The sequence below is a fragment of the Berghia stephanieae genome, chromosome 4 (genome assembly GCF_034508935.2).
Source record: "Berghia stephanieae isolate SIO BIC M18660-M18661 chromosome 4, UCSD_Bste_1.3, whole genome shotgun sequence".
Taxonomy (NCBI): domain Eukaryota; kingdom Metazoa; phylum Mollusca; class Gastropoda; order Nudibranchia; family Aeolidiidae; genus Berghia; species Berghia stephanieae.
The window spans coordinates 4,158,051-4,173,373 of record NC_088363.1 but is presented as its reverse complement, the minus strand read 5'-3'; the positions used below and the strand labels follow the sequence as shown (position 1 = coordinate 4,173,373).

The 15,323-nt window shown below is 40.2% G+C and overlaps 3 protein-coding genes across 3 annotated transcripts in view; 1 reads left to right on the top strand and 2 right to left on the bottom strand.

The window, feature by feature from the left end:
* LOC144969913 (uncharacterized) overlaps window positions 1-15,323 on the top strand; it is a 79,504-nt gene that overhangs the window by 4,662 nt on the left and 59,519 nt on the right. The window lies entirely within an intron of this gene.
* The window catches only part of LOC144971615 (uncharacterized), a 15,245-nt gene continuing 442 nt past the window's right edge, over window positions 521-15,323 (bottom strand). Inside the window, exons 2-7 of the mRNA XM_078912689.1 lie at window positions 12,094-12,182; window positions 10,008-10,049; window positions 6,948-7,055; window positions 4,585-4,711; window positions 1,287-1,374; window positions 521-680 (exon numbers count right to left, since the gene is read on the bottom strand). Coding sequence (XP_078768815.1) covers window positions 521-680; window positions 1,287-1,374; window positions 4,585-4,711; window positions 6,948-7,055; window positions 10,008-10,049; window positions 12,094-12,182 — 614 coding nt within the window. The remainder of the gene's footprint in view (window positions 681-1,286; window positions 1,375-4,584; window positions 4,712-6,947; window positions 7,056-10,007; window positions 10,050-12,093; window positions 12,183-15,323) is intronic.
* LOC144971614 (uncharacterized) overlaps window positions 4,693-15,323 on the bottom strand; it is a 16,294-nt gene continuing 5,663 nt past the window's right edge. Inside the window, exons 4-6 of the mRNA XM_078912687.1 lie at window positions 12,094-12,182; window positions 6,930-7,055; window positions 4,693-4,736 (exon numbers count right to left, since the gene is read on the bottom strand). The gene's annotated coding sequence lies outside the window, so the exon portion shown is untranslated. The remainder of the gene's footprint in view (window positions 4,737-6,929; window positions 7,056-12,093; window positions 12,183-15,323) is intronic.

Below are 15,323 nucleotides of genomic sequence, written 5' to 3'. Positions count from 1 at the left end.
TATTTTCCCCTTTTTGTTCTAATCAATTCACTCAACTTTTCCTACTCTTGTTCTAATCAATTCACTCAACTTTTCCTACTCTTGTTCTAATCAATTCACTCAACTTTTCCTACTCTTGTTCTAATCACTTCACTCAAACTTTTCCTACTCTTGTTCTAATCAATTCCCACTCAGCTCTTTTTACTCTTGTTCTAATCAATTCACTCATCTCTTCTTACTCTTGTTCTAATCTATTCACTCAACTTTTCTTACTCTTGTTCTAATCTATTCACTTAACTTTTCCTACTCTTGTTCTGATCAATTCACTCAACTTTTCCTACTCTTGTTCTAATCACTTCACTCAACTTTTCCTACTTTTGTTCTGATCACTTCACTCAACTCTTCTTACTTTTCTTCTAGTCACTTCACTCAAGCCGCAGCATAATTTGCTACCTTCTTATGTGACGGACTCCGTTTTCTTGATCTTTTCATTTTCAAAAGCTTGAGCTCTAAAGAATTTTTTATAAAATTTATTTCAGCTCTAAAATAAATTAGAAGAGATACAAACTCCACCTGATGAGATACCAAGCTCCACGAAAGCCCCAGCTTCCACATAGAAGCTATAACTCTGTGATTCGTCAGTAATACTGACTTTGGTCTTCGCCTTATATCCGAGAATCCTCAGCGTGTCACCTGATCTTCTGGAACACGAAAAAAAAAAGAAAAAGAGAAATAGGAGATGTATTATTTGTTCTTTAATATTTTTTTAAAATCTATTGTAGTTTCATTTATCATTTTGTATCGTTTTTTTTAAATCTATATATATATACAATTATCTTTTTCATTCGTTAAGTTGTCGGGTTGTTTTTTTTTTTGTTTGTTTTTTTTTTTGTTTTTTGTTTTGGGGGGGGTTGTTTTTTTTTGTGGGGAGTGGGGGGATTGGGGGGGGGGGGTCATATTAGATATTAGATTCGTGTTTATATTTTAGGTGTATGGTTTCATACTAAATTTATTATGAATGACTATAATAAAAAAAAGTCGCTTCCAAGCTTAGTCTTACTAGAGCCTTCTCTCCCCGACTTCTGGAGGTCAAGGCTTTGAAGCGAGTTTTTTTTTTTTTGGGGGGGGGGGGAGGCGGGGGGGGGGGGAGTCGTGGGCAGCTTATAGGGTAGAGTCACGATCTCACCGGCCCGGCGGAGTTGTCGTACCAGTAGGGTCGCGGGTTCGAGCCCCCACCGCCGCTGCGAAGGTTTTTATTTTATTCTCTGTTGTCTTCTGACCCTTTCCAAGTCCAAAACATTGCATACCGTTCAGGCGTATTGTAGGTAAAATACTTCTTGCCCCAGGCATTCAATGGAATAGCTGACTCCACCAGATGGTCTTTGGTCCTCCCCGCTGAAACAAAAACAAAACAGAAAGTGAACAACGTTCTAAAAGGTCACAATAGAATGATGATGAATTCCCTATAGATAGTTCGAAGATGACGTCACTCATGTCTTTGTTATTGTTTTTTGCCATCCGTGTTTATGAGTAATGCTCACTGAACTGTATTAACCTGACTATAAACGTTCACGGATACACACAGTTTTGTGTGTTGGTCCGTTATACTTCCGGATGGCAATGTTATGAACTTCTTAGTAGTGAAGGGCTTCACCAACCTAACAATCCAAGAGCTGTTTGAAAAAGCAAGAGACAGGGAGGAATGGAGAGAGATAATTCATGCAGTATCCGAAGCCTGGACCAGGCATGGAACCTAGAAGAAGAAGTAGTGCGGGGCGGTCCTTGGCAAGCTTAAGGACCACGGTCCTACGGTCCCTGAAATGAAAACCGCAAGTGCCGGTCCTAGGACCGGTCCTTTTCGACATTGAACATTCCTGAGAGACTGTCGGAAGTTCGAACCGTTTTGAGTTTTGACCTTTGAGACCGTGGGATCGTTCATTCTTGAACCGTTAAAGACCGCTACACGATGAAAACCGTGGTCTACAGGAGTAAAACACACGGAGTAGTCACACTCATTTCAAATTGTAACCTAATTAGAGAAGAGGGGTGATGCCTTCTTTATTTGCTCACCGTACTTCATTGTTACTTCGATAATTTAATACAATTTGAAATTTATCCCCATTAACGGAGATAATGGCATCGCCCAAGGCGTTGATCGAGTTGTTCGTGGCGTTGATACACACACGCAACTCCTACCCCCCCTCCCCCCACACACACACACATTAGAGGGCAGCGAGCATTGAAGAGTAAGAGAGAGACGTGAAGTTATAATAAGAGGGGGTGGATGCGGTAACAAGTTAATAAGTAATAAGTGGTGTCCATGGTGACTTTTCGCCAGATCTAACAAACCCAGCTACCCATTCACTGCTGAGTAGACAGGGACTCAGAAAAAACTCGACTGCACCCGGGATCGATCTCTGGCCCTTTGCGTACAAAGAGAGTGCTCTATCAACTGAGCTATCGGGGTCCCCAAATATTCTATTGGACTTTTTTAAAATACAGACGTTATAACTGGGTTTTTTGAAAGGAAGAAACTAATGAAACTCATATCATTTGATTAGTTAAAACACCAAACGAAATTTTAATATTATTGTATTATTTTAAATGACAACAATGCGATAGAAAGGAGTGGTGACAAGAGATGGACAAAAGAAAACAAAAAATCGGACTTGCTACTTGCTAGGTTCGACACACACACACACACACAAACACAAACATCTTTAGTAGTCACATGCATTTCAAACAATAACCCATTAGAGAAGAGGGGTCATGCCTTCATCATAGATCATTGTCATTGCGATCATTATGGTGTAGTAAATTTTGAAATTTACCCCGTATAATGGAATCGTCCAAGGCGTGTGCCTCCTGTTCCCCCCATCTCACACACGAAAGGGAGGTTTGCGGAGTGGAGGGAGGTGGTCGTCTGCCTCTATGGTCGTCTGTGCCGTTTAGTGTATGGCAAAGGGGGGTGGGTGTGATTAATTAAGTGGGATGGGTGGTGATTGGTGGAAGATAGGCAACCGAGCCAACGAATCGCTGGGGAGGTAGTATGGCGCGAGACCGTTGAAAGGTGATAAGAAGTGAGGACCGCCGCCGGTCTTCCACTATCGGACCGATCCTCGGTTCACAGCTAAAAGACCGTGGGACCGGTCCAAGGACCGGTCCTCAGCGCGGCACTACTTCTTAGCCAAGCTCATACTATCTATATTCATCCCATAGGAGAAACTTGTCTCTATGGCCTATTCCAAGGGAAGACTGGAATAACCCAGGTGCCAGCCGGCAGTGCAGCGACACAAACTAAGCTCAGGCGAAGTGACTTGTTCAATGCCACACTACTTAACGGGAATTCGAACTCGGTACATTTTGGGTACGAAGCAAAGACGTACCACTGAGCCACGCTGCATCAAATGCCCTTTTTACAGTCTATCATCTTACTATCACTTCGACGATATAAATGTTTACTTTTATTTTAGTTTTACTATAACTTACATCTGGGTGGGAGGGGGGGGGGGTCCTCTTTTCCCAGGAAACATAGGAAAACGAAGAAATTGTCCGATAGATAGAATGAGGTTGACGTCACTCGGGTCTTTGTTTTTGTTTGTTTGTTTGTTTTGTTTTTTTTTTTTTGCCATCCACGTTAATATGTAATTCTCACTGAACTGGATTATCCCGACTATACTTCGTTACTCTTCCGGACGGTAATGTTGTGAGTTTATCAGCCAAGCACATACTATCTATATACATTTTTACGTTTATTTTAGTTTTACCATAGAAGGAACGAAATTGACTTCACTCAGCTCTTTGTTATTATTTTTAGACAGCCTGTTTTGATTAGTTATGACTAAATTAAATTATATCAAACAGACAATAAACGTGACAGGTCACACACAGTTTTGTGTGTTGGTGTGTTTAATTTGGCTGGCTGATATTGTGAGTATTTTACCTAAATTCATAGCATCAATATCTTGTATTCGGGGGGGACATTTTTTCCCAGGAAGCACTCCAAGAAGTTTGATATATACATGTTTAATGTGTCGATAAGGCATTGCATTGCGATCAGGACGGTCCTGGGTTCGAGTCCCGCTTCAGGCACTTTCTCTATTTTTTTTTTCATGGGTCAAGATGATTAACCCCCAATTTACTCATTTAAGACAACCTGGGTGATTCCTGATGACATTAGACATCCTGTTTGATGGATTATCTATATTCCTTCATGGAATGCCTTGCCGACGGGATCTCACTGTGACAACATGGGTGATTCCTGATGACATCAGACATCCTGTTTGATGGATTATCTATATTCCTTCATGGAATGCCTTGCCGACGGGATCTCACTGTGACAACATGGGTGATTCCTGATGACATCAGACATCCTGTTTGATGGATTATCTATATTCCTTCATGGAATGCCTTGCCGACGGGATCTCACTGTGACAACCTGGGTGATTCCTGATGACATCAGACATCCTGTTTGATGGATTATCTATATTCCTTCATGGAATGCCTTGGCGACGGGATCTATTGGTGCTGTTGCGAAAGAGAGAATTAATTAATTAATTAATCAAGTAAGTAAGTAAGTAAGTAAGTAAGTAATTGATAACTTACGTTCGGGCGGGGGTCCTCTTTTCCCAGGAAACATTGTAGCAAATTTGGATAGATTTGGATTGGGGACAGTGGACTGAGCATTGCCGGATATCACCGAGACAGGACGATTTGGACGTGACATGCGTTCCTGTGAAATCAGCCATGACGTTGTCCTCACAACAACAACAAAAAAAAAGAAGAAAAAAAAAGAAAATGGGGTTTTTAAAAACAAACAAAAAAGTCAGCATTTCAAGAGCGCAATTCTCACTAAACGTCATTAAGCTTCTCTACATGGCGTTCCTGCCTCCCAATAGGGAATGAGATTAGCGGAAGAGTAGCGTCCCTTGATTGGACGTCACCGGCGGAGAAGTTATTTGTAAACAAACCAACTACAAGCCAAGCGCTCCAAATACAAAATTTATTATTCACATTTCTGTACAAAAATGCATATCATAATCAACGTAGATCTTTTCTTTAGTTTTCTCCATTATGAAATGTTAACAAAATATGGTGTAGACTACAAATTAAAAATAAAAGATGTTGATAAATAATAGATAAATTATAATGAGACATCCCTTCCTAAACTTACTGAACTTCCCGCTAATGATTGGTTCTAATAATGGCGATAGCGTCTGCCGGTTGCCAAGGCGCGACTCCAACAAAGGGGCGCTACTCTTAAATCTGTTTTGAAATCGCATTCCCTATAGCAACACTCAACATGTTGGACGAGACATGAGGGTTCAAAGTCGATATTATGTAAATGGTGCTGCTCGAATCTCGAAGAAATAAATAACAATGTGAAATTGAATGTAAGCTTCAATTCAATACACGAAAACAAATAAAAGTGATGTTTCGGGTTTCCCCTTTATCAACAAAAAAAAGGATAAATGAAACGCTACAGACGAATGAGATAACGTGGTAGTATATATAATTATGCCCTTCCGCCACGACATCATAAGATATCGTCGCCTGGGCATTCCACGAAGGAATATAGATAACTCATCAAACAAGATGTCTGATGTCAATAGAAATCACCCATGTTGACCAAGTGAGCAAATTGGGGGTTACAAATCTTGCTCAAGGAAAAAAAAACGAAAGCGCCTGAAGCGGGGCTCGAACCCCGGTCATCCGGGTCTCAGTGCAATGCCTTAACACCGTTTTGCGACGGCGGATCCCAAATTCGAAAGATTACGCTTTGCTGTCCACTGTGACAAATTAGGGAGCAGGCACTGGATGTAAGATAAAGATCTGAACAAGTGTGTACGAAAGATGCCAGACAAAGCAAGAAAGAAAAATACAAGAAAAAATGAATATAGACTTTAAGTGGTCCTAACTTTCGGGTCTAGTCTAATGGTTGCACATAATCAGGGGGTCTGAGGTTCAATCCCGAGTTGAAGCGTGGCCTTCGTAAAGTTATGGCCTGATACTGACCAAAAATGACGTAAAAAATGCCAGTCTTTTGCCACAAAAGAAAACAAATCGTGAGTCGTATTCAATAGGTCAACCAATGAAATAAATTGTTTCCATGAGCTCTACTAACGACAACTCACTAGGCGGTGTAAAAACCAGATAATGACGTCAAACTGCCAGTCTTTCTGGATTTCAGTGTCAGGCTATAACATAATGGTGGCTACGGTTGAAGCAGGGTGGTTTTTTAGAATGTTTTTTTTTTTCTTGTATTTTTTTTCTCTTATAGTATCTTGTACTATTTCATACACACTTGTTCAGAGCTTTATCTTACACCTGTCGCCTAATCCCTAATGGGAGCGATCTATATTCATGTTTTCGTCCAACCAGGTCATCAATCACATGATTTGTTGCTGTCCAACTATTGGATATTTCATTACAAATGTAAACACGCTGCTTTGTTTATTAAAGTTGTAATCATACCCATGTGTCAAGCTGAACACAATGACCAATCGTAATGTTAGATAGTTCAAAACCTGTGAACACTTTTCACTATGTAAGTCACTTTGAGCACATTTTGCAATGTGACCAATGACCTCGAGCACATGGAACGTTAATATAGATCATGCCCATTGGTCACAGATCTGTATTACGAATCATGGAGAGGGTATGGGGGTCCCAATAGCTCATTCTGTAGAACACTCGATTCACACGCAACAAGACCGAGATCGATCCCGGGTCAGTCGTGATTTTTCTTTTATGACCCCGCTATCCACCCAGAAGTGATTAGGTAGCTGGGATTGTTAAATCTGTCGGAAAGTACTTTGCGATAGACTCGAGTCTTATCCAAAAGGGTAGCAAACAATTGCTATTGTCCATAGAGTTCACGCTATAGAAACCGGGATAAGCACCGGCTCCATGGGGCTGGAGAGTTTATGATTTTATTACACTGTTTCTACCTGAAAACAATGAAATACTTGGAAGCGATTGATGGTAAGAATGATTTCGTCTGAGTTCGTGTATGTCCTGTCGTCATATTCCACATGTATATCGGCCAGTTCTTTTGGAGGGATGGCTAGTTTGATCTGGGAAGATAGAGGGGAAATTTGAGAATGCGTTTGTAGAAGATGGGTGTATGTCTGTGTATGTATATGTGCGCGTGTGTGTGTGTGTGTGTGTGTATGTGTTTGTCTGTATGTGTATGTCTGTGTGTCGTCATATTCTACCAGTAAATCGGCCAATTCTTTTGGAGGGATGGCCAGTTCGATCTGGGAAGACAGAGGTGATATTTGAGAATGTGTTTGTAGATAGGTGGATGTGGGTTAAGCTAAGAGGACCTGTAGTTGACACCAATATTATTCAAGTTTATGCACCAACAGAAGAGGCGACAGATGCAGATATGACAGAGTTTTACCATTCACTAGACAAAGCAAAACGAATGTGTAAATCACAAGAAGTCCTTATGGTAATGGGGGACCTAAATGCTAAGATTGGCAGAGGCAGAGATGGTGACATAATCGGACCACATGGACTCGGAGACAGAAATGAACGAGGAAACATCTGGGCAGATTGGTGTAGAACAAATAAATTAATGATTTCAAACACCTGGTTTCAACAACACCCAAGAAGAACCTGGACATGGCAATCACCAGGGACAGAGCAAGGAACCAGATAGACTTTATAGCAGTATCATCAAGATTCAGAAATGGCATATTAAATTGCAAAACCTATCCAGGCGCCGATGTAGACAGTGACCATGTCCCAGTTGTTTGTACAGTAAGGATAAAGTTTAAAGCTATTCAGAGAACAGCTGGTAGAATAAAGAGGGATTACAGGTTATGCAAAGACAATGGCATACAAACAAAAATGAGAGAAGAATTTGAAAATGCACTCATGATACAAAGCCAAAGTGAACCTGATAACGAAAAAATGTGAAAAACAATTTGATATATTCCAAAAGTGTGTCAAAGCAACTGCAGAAAAGCATTTACCAATAGCTCAAATAAACAGCAAAAAGGAATGGATGACAAATGAAATTCTAAACCTATTTGAAGAAAGACGAAAATGCAACAGAGGGTCTGCAGAATACCAAACATTGAACAACCACATTAAATCCAAATGCATCGAGGCACACGAGAACTATCTAGACTGGAAATGCTGCGAAATCGAAAGAGAATACAAACCCAACCCCCAACAAGCTCACCAAAGAATAAAAGAACTATCAGGGAAAAGGAAAAGCAAAGCAGCAGGAAGTTGTATCCAAAACAAACAAGGGGAACTGCTATTTGAAGAACAACATATAGAAAGCCGATGGGTAGAATACATAGGCGAACTGTACAATGATCCAAATAGAAATGAACCACCACTGAAATTCAAAGAACCATTAAGCGGACCAAACATCACCAAAAGTGAAATTGAACATGCCATGGAACGAATGAGGGATGGTAAAGCAACAGGCCCTGATGAAATATCTGTAGAGGTATTAAAAAGCCTAGGAGATCTAGCAATTGATGAACTTCACATATTATTCAACAATATATACAATACTGGGAAAATTCCAGAAGATCTCTGTAACTCTATTTTCATAGCAATACCAAAGAAAGCAGGTGCAGTCAGATGCGAAAATTTTAGAACTATAAGTTTAATAAGCCACATCAACAAAATACTGTTGCGTATAATTATCAACAGGCTAAGGAATAAGATTAACCCCGAAATCGCAGAAGAACAATATGGATTCCAACCTGACAGAGGGACAAGGAACGCAATATACCTCCTCCGTGTTTTAAGTGAAAGAGCTATACAGGTTCAGACCCCACTATACCTCTGTTTTGTCGACTACAAAAAAGCTTTTGATAGAGTACGCCACGAAGAAATACTAAAACAACTGCACTCCATTGGCGCTGATGAGAAAGACCTCAGACTCATGCAAACATTATACTACACCCAGCAGGCATCTATCAAAATCGGAAACTCTACAGGAAATTCCATTCCTATTAAGAAAGGAGTCCGTCAAGGGTGTGTTGCCTCACCAGATCTGTTTAATCTATACCAAGAAACAATCATGAGGGGCATAAATAATATGGAGGGAATAAAAGTAGGAGGTCACAACATAAATAATATAAGATACGCAGACGATACGGTACTCATTGCAACATCAGAAATCCAACTTCAAAAGATTGTTGACAAAGTGGTAGTAGATAGTGAAGCCAAGGGAATGGAAGTGAATATCACCAAAACGGAATGCATGGTAATACAGAAAAACCCCGAAAACAACAACACCTGCAATATAACGATTCACGGCGAGCAACTTACCAACGTAGAAAGTTTTAAATACCTAGGTTCAATAGTGACAACAGATGGAAGATGTAACCGAGACATACGAGCAAGAATAACTCAAGCCAAACAGGCCTTCATGGACCTGGGAAACATTTTGAAAAACAAACAGATGTCGTTCGGGATTAGATTCCGAGTCTTGAAGTGCTACGTGTGGCCAATCTTGTTATACGGATGCGAAAGCTGGACTACAAATGCAGAAACACAAAAGAACATTGAAGCTTTTGAAATGTGGTGCTTGAGAAGGATGCAGAGAATATCGTATACTGCACACAAAACGAACGAAGAAGTGCTAAAACAAACATACCAACAAAGGAAACTAATGCCCTTAATAGTGGATCGACAACTATCCTTTTTCGGACACATAGTAAGGAAAGATAAGAATGAATACCTGGCAAGTTGTGGAAAAATACCTGGTAAACGCGCCCGGGGGAGACAAAGAAAAACACTCATAGACCAACTGAAGGGCTTCACCAACCTAACAATCCAAGAGCTGTTTGAAAAAGCAAGAGACAGGGAGGAATGGAGAGAGATAATTCATGCAGTATCCGAAGCCTGGACCAGGCATGGAACCTAGAAGAAGAAGAAGGATGTGGGTATGTATATGTGTGTGTGTGTTTGTGTGTGTGTGTGTTTGTCTATATGTGTGTGTCTGTGTGTGTGATCGTGTCTGAGTTCCCGTATGTCCTGGCGTCATATTCCACCATCAAATCGGCCAATTCTTTTGGAGGGATGGCCAGTTCGATCTGGGAAGAGAATGGTGAGAATTTATGTAGATGATAGTGATGGGTGTATGGGAGGGGAGTTGGTAGATGTGTGTGCATGAGTGTATGTTTGTTTATTTGTGTGTGTGAGAGATGTGTGTGTGTGTGTGTATGATCCCGTCTGATTTCCCGTATATCAAATTGCCATAATTGACCGTAGGATCGGCCAATACTCTTCAACAGCCGTAACGTCACTTCCTTCCTAATGACGCATGGTAACTTAGTAACACTGGCTCTAAACTATCGGAACAATGGCGGACGTCCGCATGAAATATTTCTCCGGCGAGCATAAAGGGTATCCAGAGGAAATAAACCACATAAATTTGATCATGTTTTGACTTTTACACATTCTGATCACAAGGCATATGAAAAGATCTAGTCAGTATGAAAAAAAAAAGTAATTAGAACCAAGATGGCCGCCGTTGCCCGGCGGCGTGACATCAGACTATTGAATCGTATTATATTTTGGTGGGATGGTTGATTCGATCTGGGAAGAGAAAGGGGACTTTTGAGAATGAGTGGAAAGATTGGTGTATGTGTATGTATGCATATGTGTGTGTGTGTTTGTTTGTCTGTATGTATGTGTCTATGTGTGAGATCTTGTCTGAATTCCACTAAGTCTTGCCGTCAGAGCGTAGTAAACGATACGATTCAAAAGTCTGATGTCACACCGCCTGGCAACGGCGGCCATCTTGGTTCTAAACAAATAAAATCATTACTTTTTATTTTTCATACTGGCTAGAACTTTTCATATGCCTTGTGATCAGAATGTGTAAAAGTCAAAACATGATCAAATTTATGGGGTTTTTTCCTCTGGATACCCTTTATGCTCGCCGGAGAAATATTTCCTACGGGCGTCCGCCATTGTTCCGATAGTTTAGAGCCAGTGGTACTAAGTTACCATGCGTCACTAGGAAGGAAGTGACGTTACGACTGCTAAAGAGTATTTATTGCTGTCGGTTGTCCATTTCACGCTATAGATAGTATGCAGATTGCGTCACTCAGGCCTTTGTTATTGTTTTTGCCATCCGCGTTTGTGAGTTGTTCTCACTAAAATGTATTAACCAAACTATAAAAGTTCATGGTTACACAGAGTTTGTGTGTTGGTCCGTTATACTTCCGGATGGGAATGTTGTGAACTCCTTGGCCAAGCGCATTCTATCTATAGAAGTAGGTCAATTCTTTTGGAGGTGATGACCAGGAAGAGAATTGATGAGAATTTATGTAAAAATGTAGTGTGAAAAGCCATTTGGCAAAAAGGGAATTTATAATTAAAATAATCAGTAATAAGTAATTTTTAATTACATCTCTTCTTCGCCTATCGTAGTCTGAATACTCACGTTTAGATAGTTCGAAGATGACGTCACTCAAGCCTTTGTTGTTGTATTTTGCCATCCGCGTTTGTGAGCGATTCTCACTAAACTGTATTACCCCGACTATAAAAGTTCATGATCACACAATGTTTTGTGTGTTGGTCCGTTATACCTCCGGCTGGCAATGTTATGAGCTTCTTAGCGAAGCGATACTATCTATTTAAGAGCCGTTTGACCTACCCATACCAAGCAGCCGACGTCCTTTGCCGTTTGTTTTTAGGTACTTGGTATGGGTAGGTCTAGCGGCTCTTCTCTTTATTCCTAGTATTTTGTCCGTGCCCGACGTCTTTATCCGGAAGACGGTAGAGGACGGCAGTGCCGGATCGTCGGAGTCAGTCTCCGGTGTGGGTTAACCCTAATACAGTTTAGTGAGAATTACTCACAAACATGGATGGCAAAAATAAAAACTAGCAAGGCCTGAGTGACGTTATCTTCGTTCTATCTATAGATAGAATGAGCTTGGCCAAGGAGTTCACAACATTGCCATCCGGAAGTATAACGGACCAACACACAAACTCTGTGTAACCATGAACTTTTATAGTCTGGTTAATACAGTTTAGTGAGAACAACTCACAAACGCGGATGACAAAAACAATAACAAAGGCCTGAGTGACGTCATCTGCATACTATCTATACACTGTGCTACTTCTTACCGAAACACGTGTGTTCTGGGCTGTCCCAATAACAGCAAAAGTCGGTCCATCAATGTACGTCACTATGTAATAATCGTTGGATGCAGTATCTGTCGACGATAGCAACAAATAAATAGATATTAAGATTAATAAATCGATAAATATAAAGATTAATGAATGGATTATTGATTAATAAATGAAGAAAGAAAGAAAAGTCGCGAGACAATCAAAAGAAAAATTAAATTGTTTGTGTGTATTACTGGTATTGATGCTGTGCGTTTCATATAGATAGAATGCGCTTGGCCAAGGAGTTCACAACATTGCCATCCGGAAGTATAACGGACCAACACACAAACTCTGTGTAACCATGAACTTTTATAGTCTGGTTAATACAGTTTAGTGAGAACAACTCACAAACGCGGATGGCAAAAACAATAACAAAGGCCTGAGTGACGTCATCTGCATACTATCTATAGATAGAACGAAGATTACATCATTCAAGCCTTTGTTATTGTATTTTGCCATCCGCGTTTGTGAGTAATTCTCATTAAACTGTATTAACCAGACTATAAACGTTAAGTTTACACATAGTTTTGTGTGTTGGTTCGTTGTACTTCCGGATGGCAATGTTATGAGTTTCTTAGCCAAGCGCATACTATCTATAGGAAACGAATGATCCCATTGGTTGAACTGGTGAATACAACTCACGTTTTGTTTTATTTTGTTGCCTGGCCTTGTATTTATACGGAATTGTTGGTCAAAGCGTCAACATTTTAAGGGGATGGGCGGGTCCTCGATTGTCAAAAATCGAGTAAAATATCGATTTTGAGATTTTTTTATTTTTGAAAAGTTTGAAACCTTTGCTACATGAAAATGTGTTTGTTGACTCTCAGATGGGTCAGTTTAGGTCCAAACTGACCTCTTGAAGTCCAAGGGGGTCAGTAAATATAATGTTACAGCCTGGCTTGACAGCGAAAAAGCCATATAAACATTAGGCCAATATGAGCATAAAACATCGATAATGATAGGCAAGTTTGGTATCGATAGTTTCGTCTATTTTTGATCTATAGGAAATGCCCACTGTCAAGGTCTTCGGTCTATCTATATTTAGTCAAGAGCCTTTCCAAAAAACCCTTCTATGAGGGGTTGACTGATTGTAGTAAAATCGTGAGTAATTGTTGTGACCTTTGCCTTGCTAGCTCTGTTCTCATTGGCTGTTCAAAATAGTCGATGATAACATGACTTGATACTGCTTTCTGAGTGGTTAGCGGGCGAGTCAAAGTTCATGCTTTGACCTCAACTTCGCATGCGTCGCATGTAAACATTGTTATTCTGTGTGTGATTTTTCTTCTTCCTGGGGACATAACAGTTTTGTTTTGTGAAAAGTACCGACACGTACGCAACAAGTATGCCTAGAAAGACTCGAATTGTACGACTTGCAAAATCAGCAGCTCGAACAAGATGGGAACAGTAATATTACTGTGAATTTTTATAGTTAGAATTGTCACTCCTTCGTAACATGATGCAAAATGAAAAAGCGCTGGGGTCTCTAAATGAATGAATGGAGTTACTGTCGAGCTAGACTGAGTATTGGTTGTAAACGAATGAGCGAGAGGTTTGTTATGCACTTGAGAACGATAGCGAGAGAGAGAGAGAGAGAGAGAGAGAGAGAGAGAGAGAGAGAGAGAGAGCGCGCAAAATCCACTAACTATGCTCAAAACGCTTTACAAAGGGTCCCTGACCGACAGCAACACGTAAAATGTAGAACAAGACATGACGCCTGTGAGGCGATATTACATTTTTTCCGACAGCGACAGCACTGTTGACGGCTAAGTACTCATTTTACACCCGAATACGGTGAGAGAACGGGAGTAAATAGTCTTTTCCAAGGACTCAACTATGCGCTGAACCAGGCTCGAAACCAGGACCTTCCGATCCGAAAGCGAGTGTCATACCACAAGACCATATAGCCGCTCATAGCTTAGATAGATAGATAGAGAGAGAGAGAGAGAGAGAGAGAGAGAGAGAGAGAGTGTGTGTGTGTGTGTACGTACGTGTGTGTGTGTGTGTGTGTGAAGCCGAGAAAAGGCAAGGCAAGAACAGGAGGCTGAAGAGGGAGGGCCTGCATATCAAGCAGGGTCATTTTGACGCATGAATGCATGATCTTGTCTGAGTTTCCTGTGCTTGAAACTTTGAATGCGTTTTTCTCTGTTTGTGCTTTTTCTACCTTTATTTTGCTACTCTTCCTTTATTTGTAAACATTTTGGAATGATTTTTCGCATGTGCATACAGTATTACTAGCTTCATAACACTGAGCATTTGTATTTCAGATTTTTTAAAATAAATTTTGCGTAAATGTGGGTCAAAAGTCCAAAAATGGGTCAATTTTTGATGTTTCAAAATTGATGAACTTTGAAAATCAATAAAAATGATACTATTGTAGATATTACAAAATCGATGCTTAGCCCAAATGAATGGCTCAAATACTACTTGTGTACCTATTTTCATGTCAATAACTTGTCATTTGGCGAAGCCTTAGCATTTTGAAAACTACTTCATTTTAGGGTATCAAATTTCAAAATGGCGGCGTTACCATGGTAACCAAAAACTGAAATTTAGGTTTTCAATTTTTTTTCCTCTAATTAGGATGTACATAACCTAAAATTACCACTAAAAGTCACCTACTTATTACATTTTAGAATTTCGCCTTCAGGACCCGCCCATCCCCTTAACCTATAGATAGTATGCGCTTGGCTAAGAAACTCAAAACATGGACATCCGGAAGTATAACGGACCAACAGACAAAACTCGGTGTATCCATGGAATTATATAGTCTGGCTAATACAGTTAAGTGATAATTACTCATAAACGTGGATGGCAAAAAAAAAAACAAATACAGACCTGAGTGACGTCAACTTCATTCTACCTATAGCCTGACGCTGACCGTAGCCATCGTTAAGTTATAGCCTGACACTGACCAGAAAATTACGTCAAAAGACAAGACTTTGGCCACTAAAGAAAACAAATCTTGAGTTTCATTCAATAGTTCAACCAATGAGATCCCTTGTTTCCATGAGCACTACTAACGACAACTCACTAGACGATGCAAAAACTTTTAAAAATGACGCAAAGTATAAGTCTTAGTGGGTTCCAGCATAGCCATCGTTAACTTTTAGCCTGACAGTGACCAAAAAATGACGTCAAAATGACAGTTTTATTGGCCACAAAAGAAAACAAATCGTGAGTTGTAT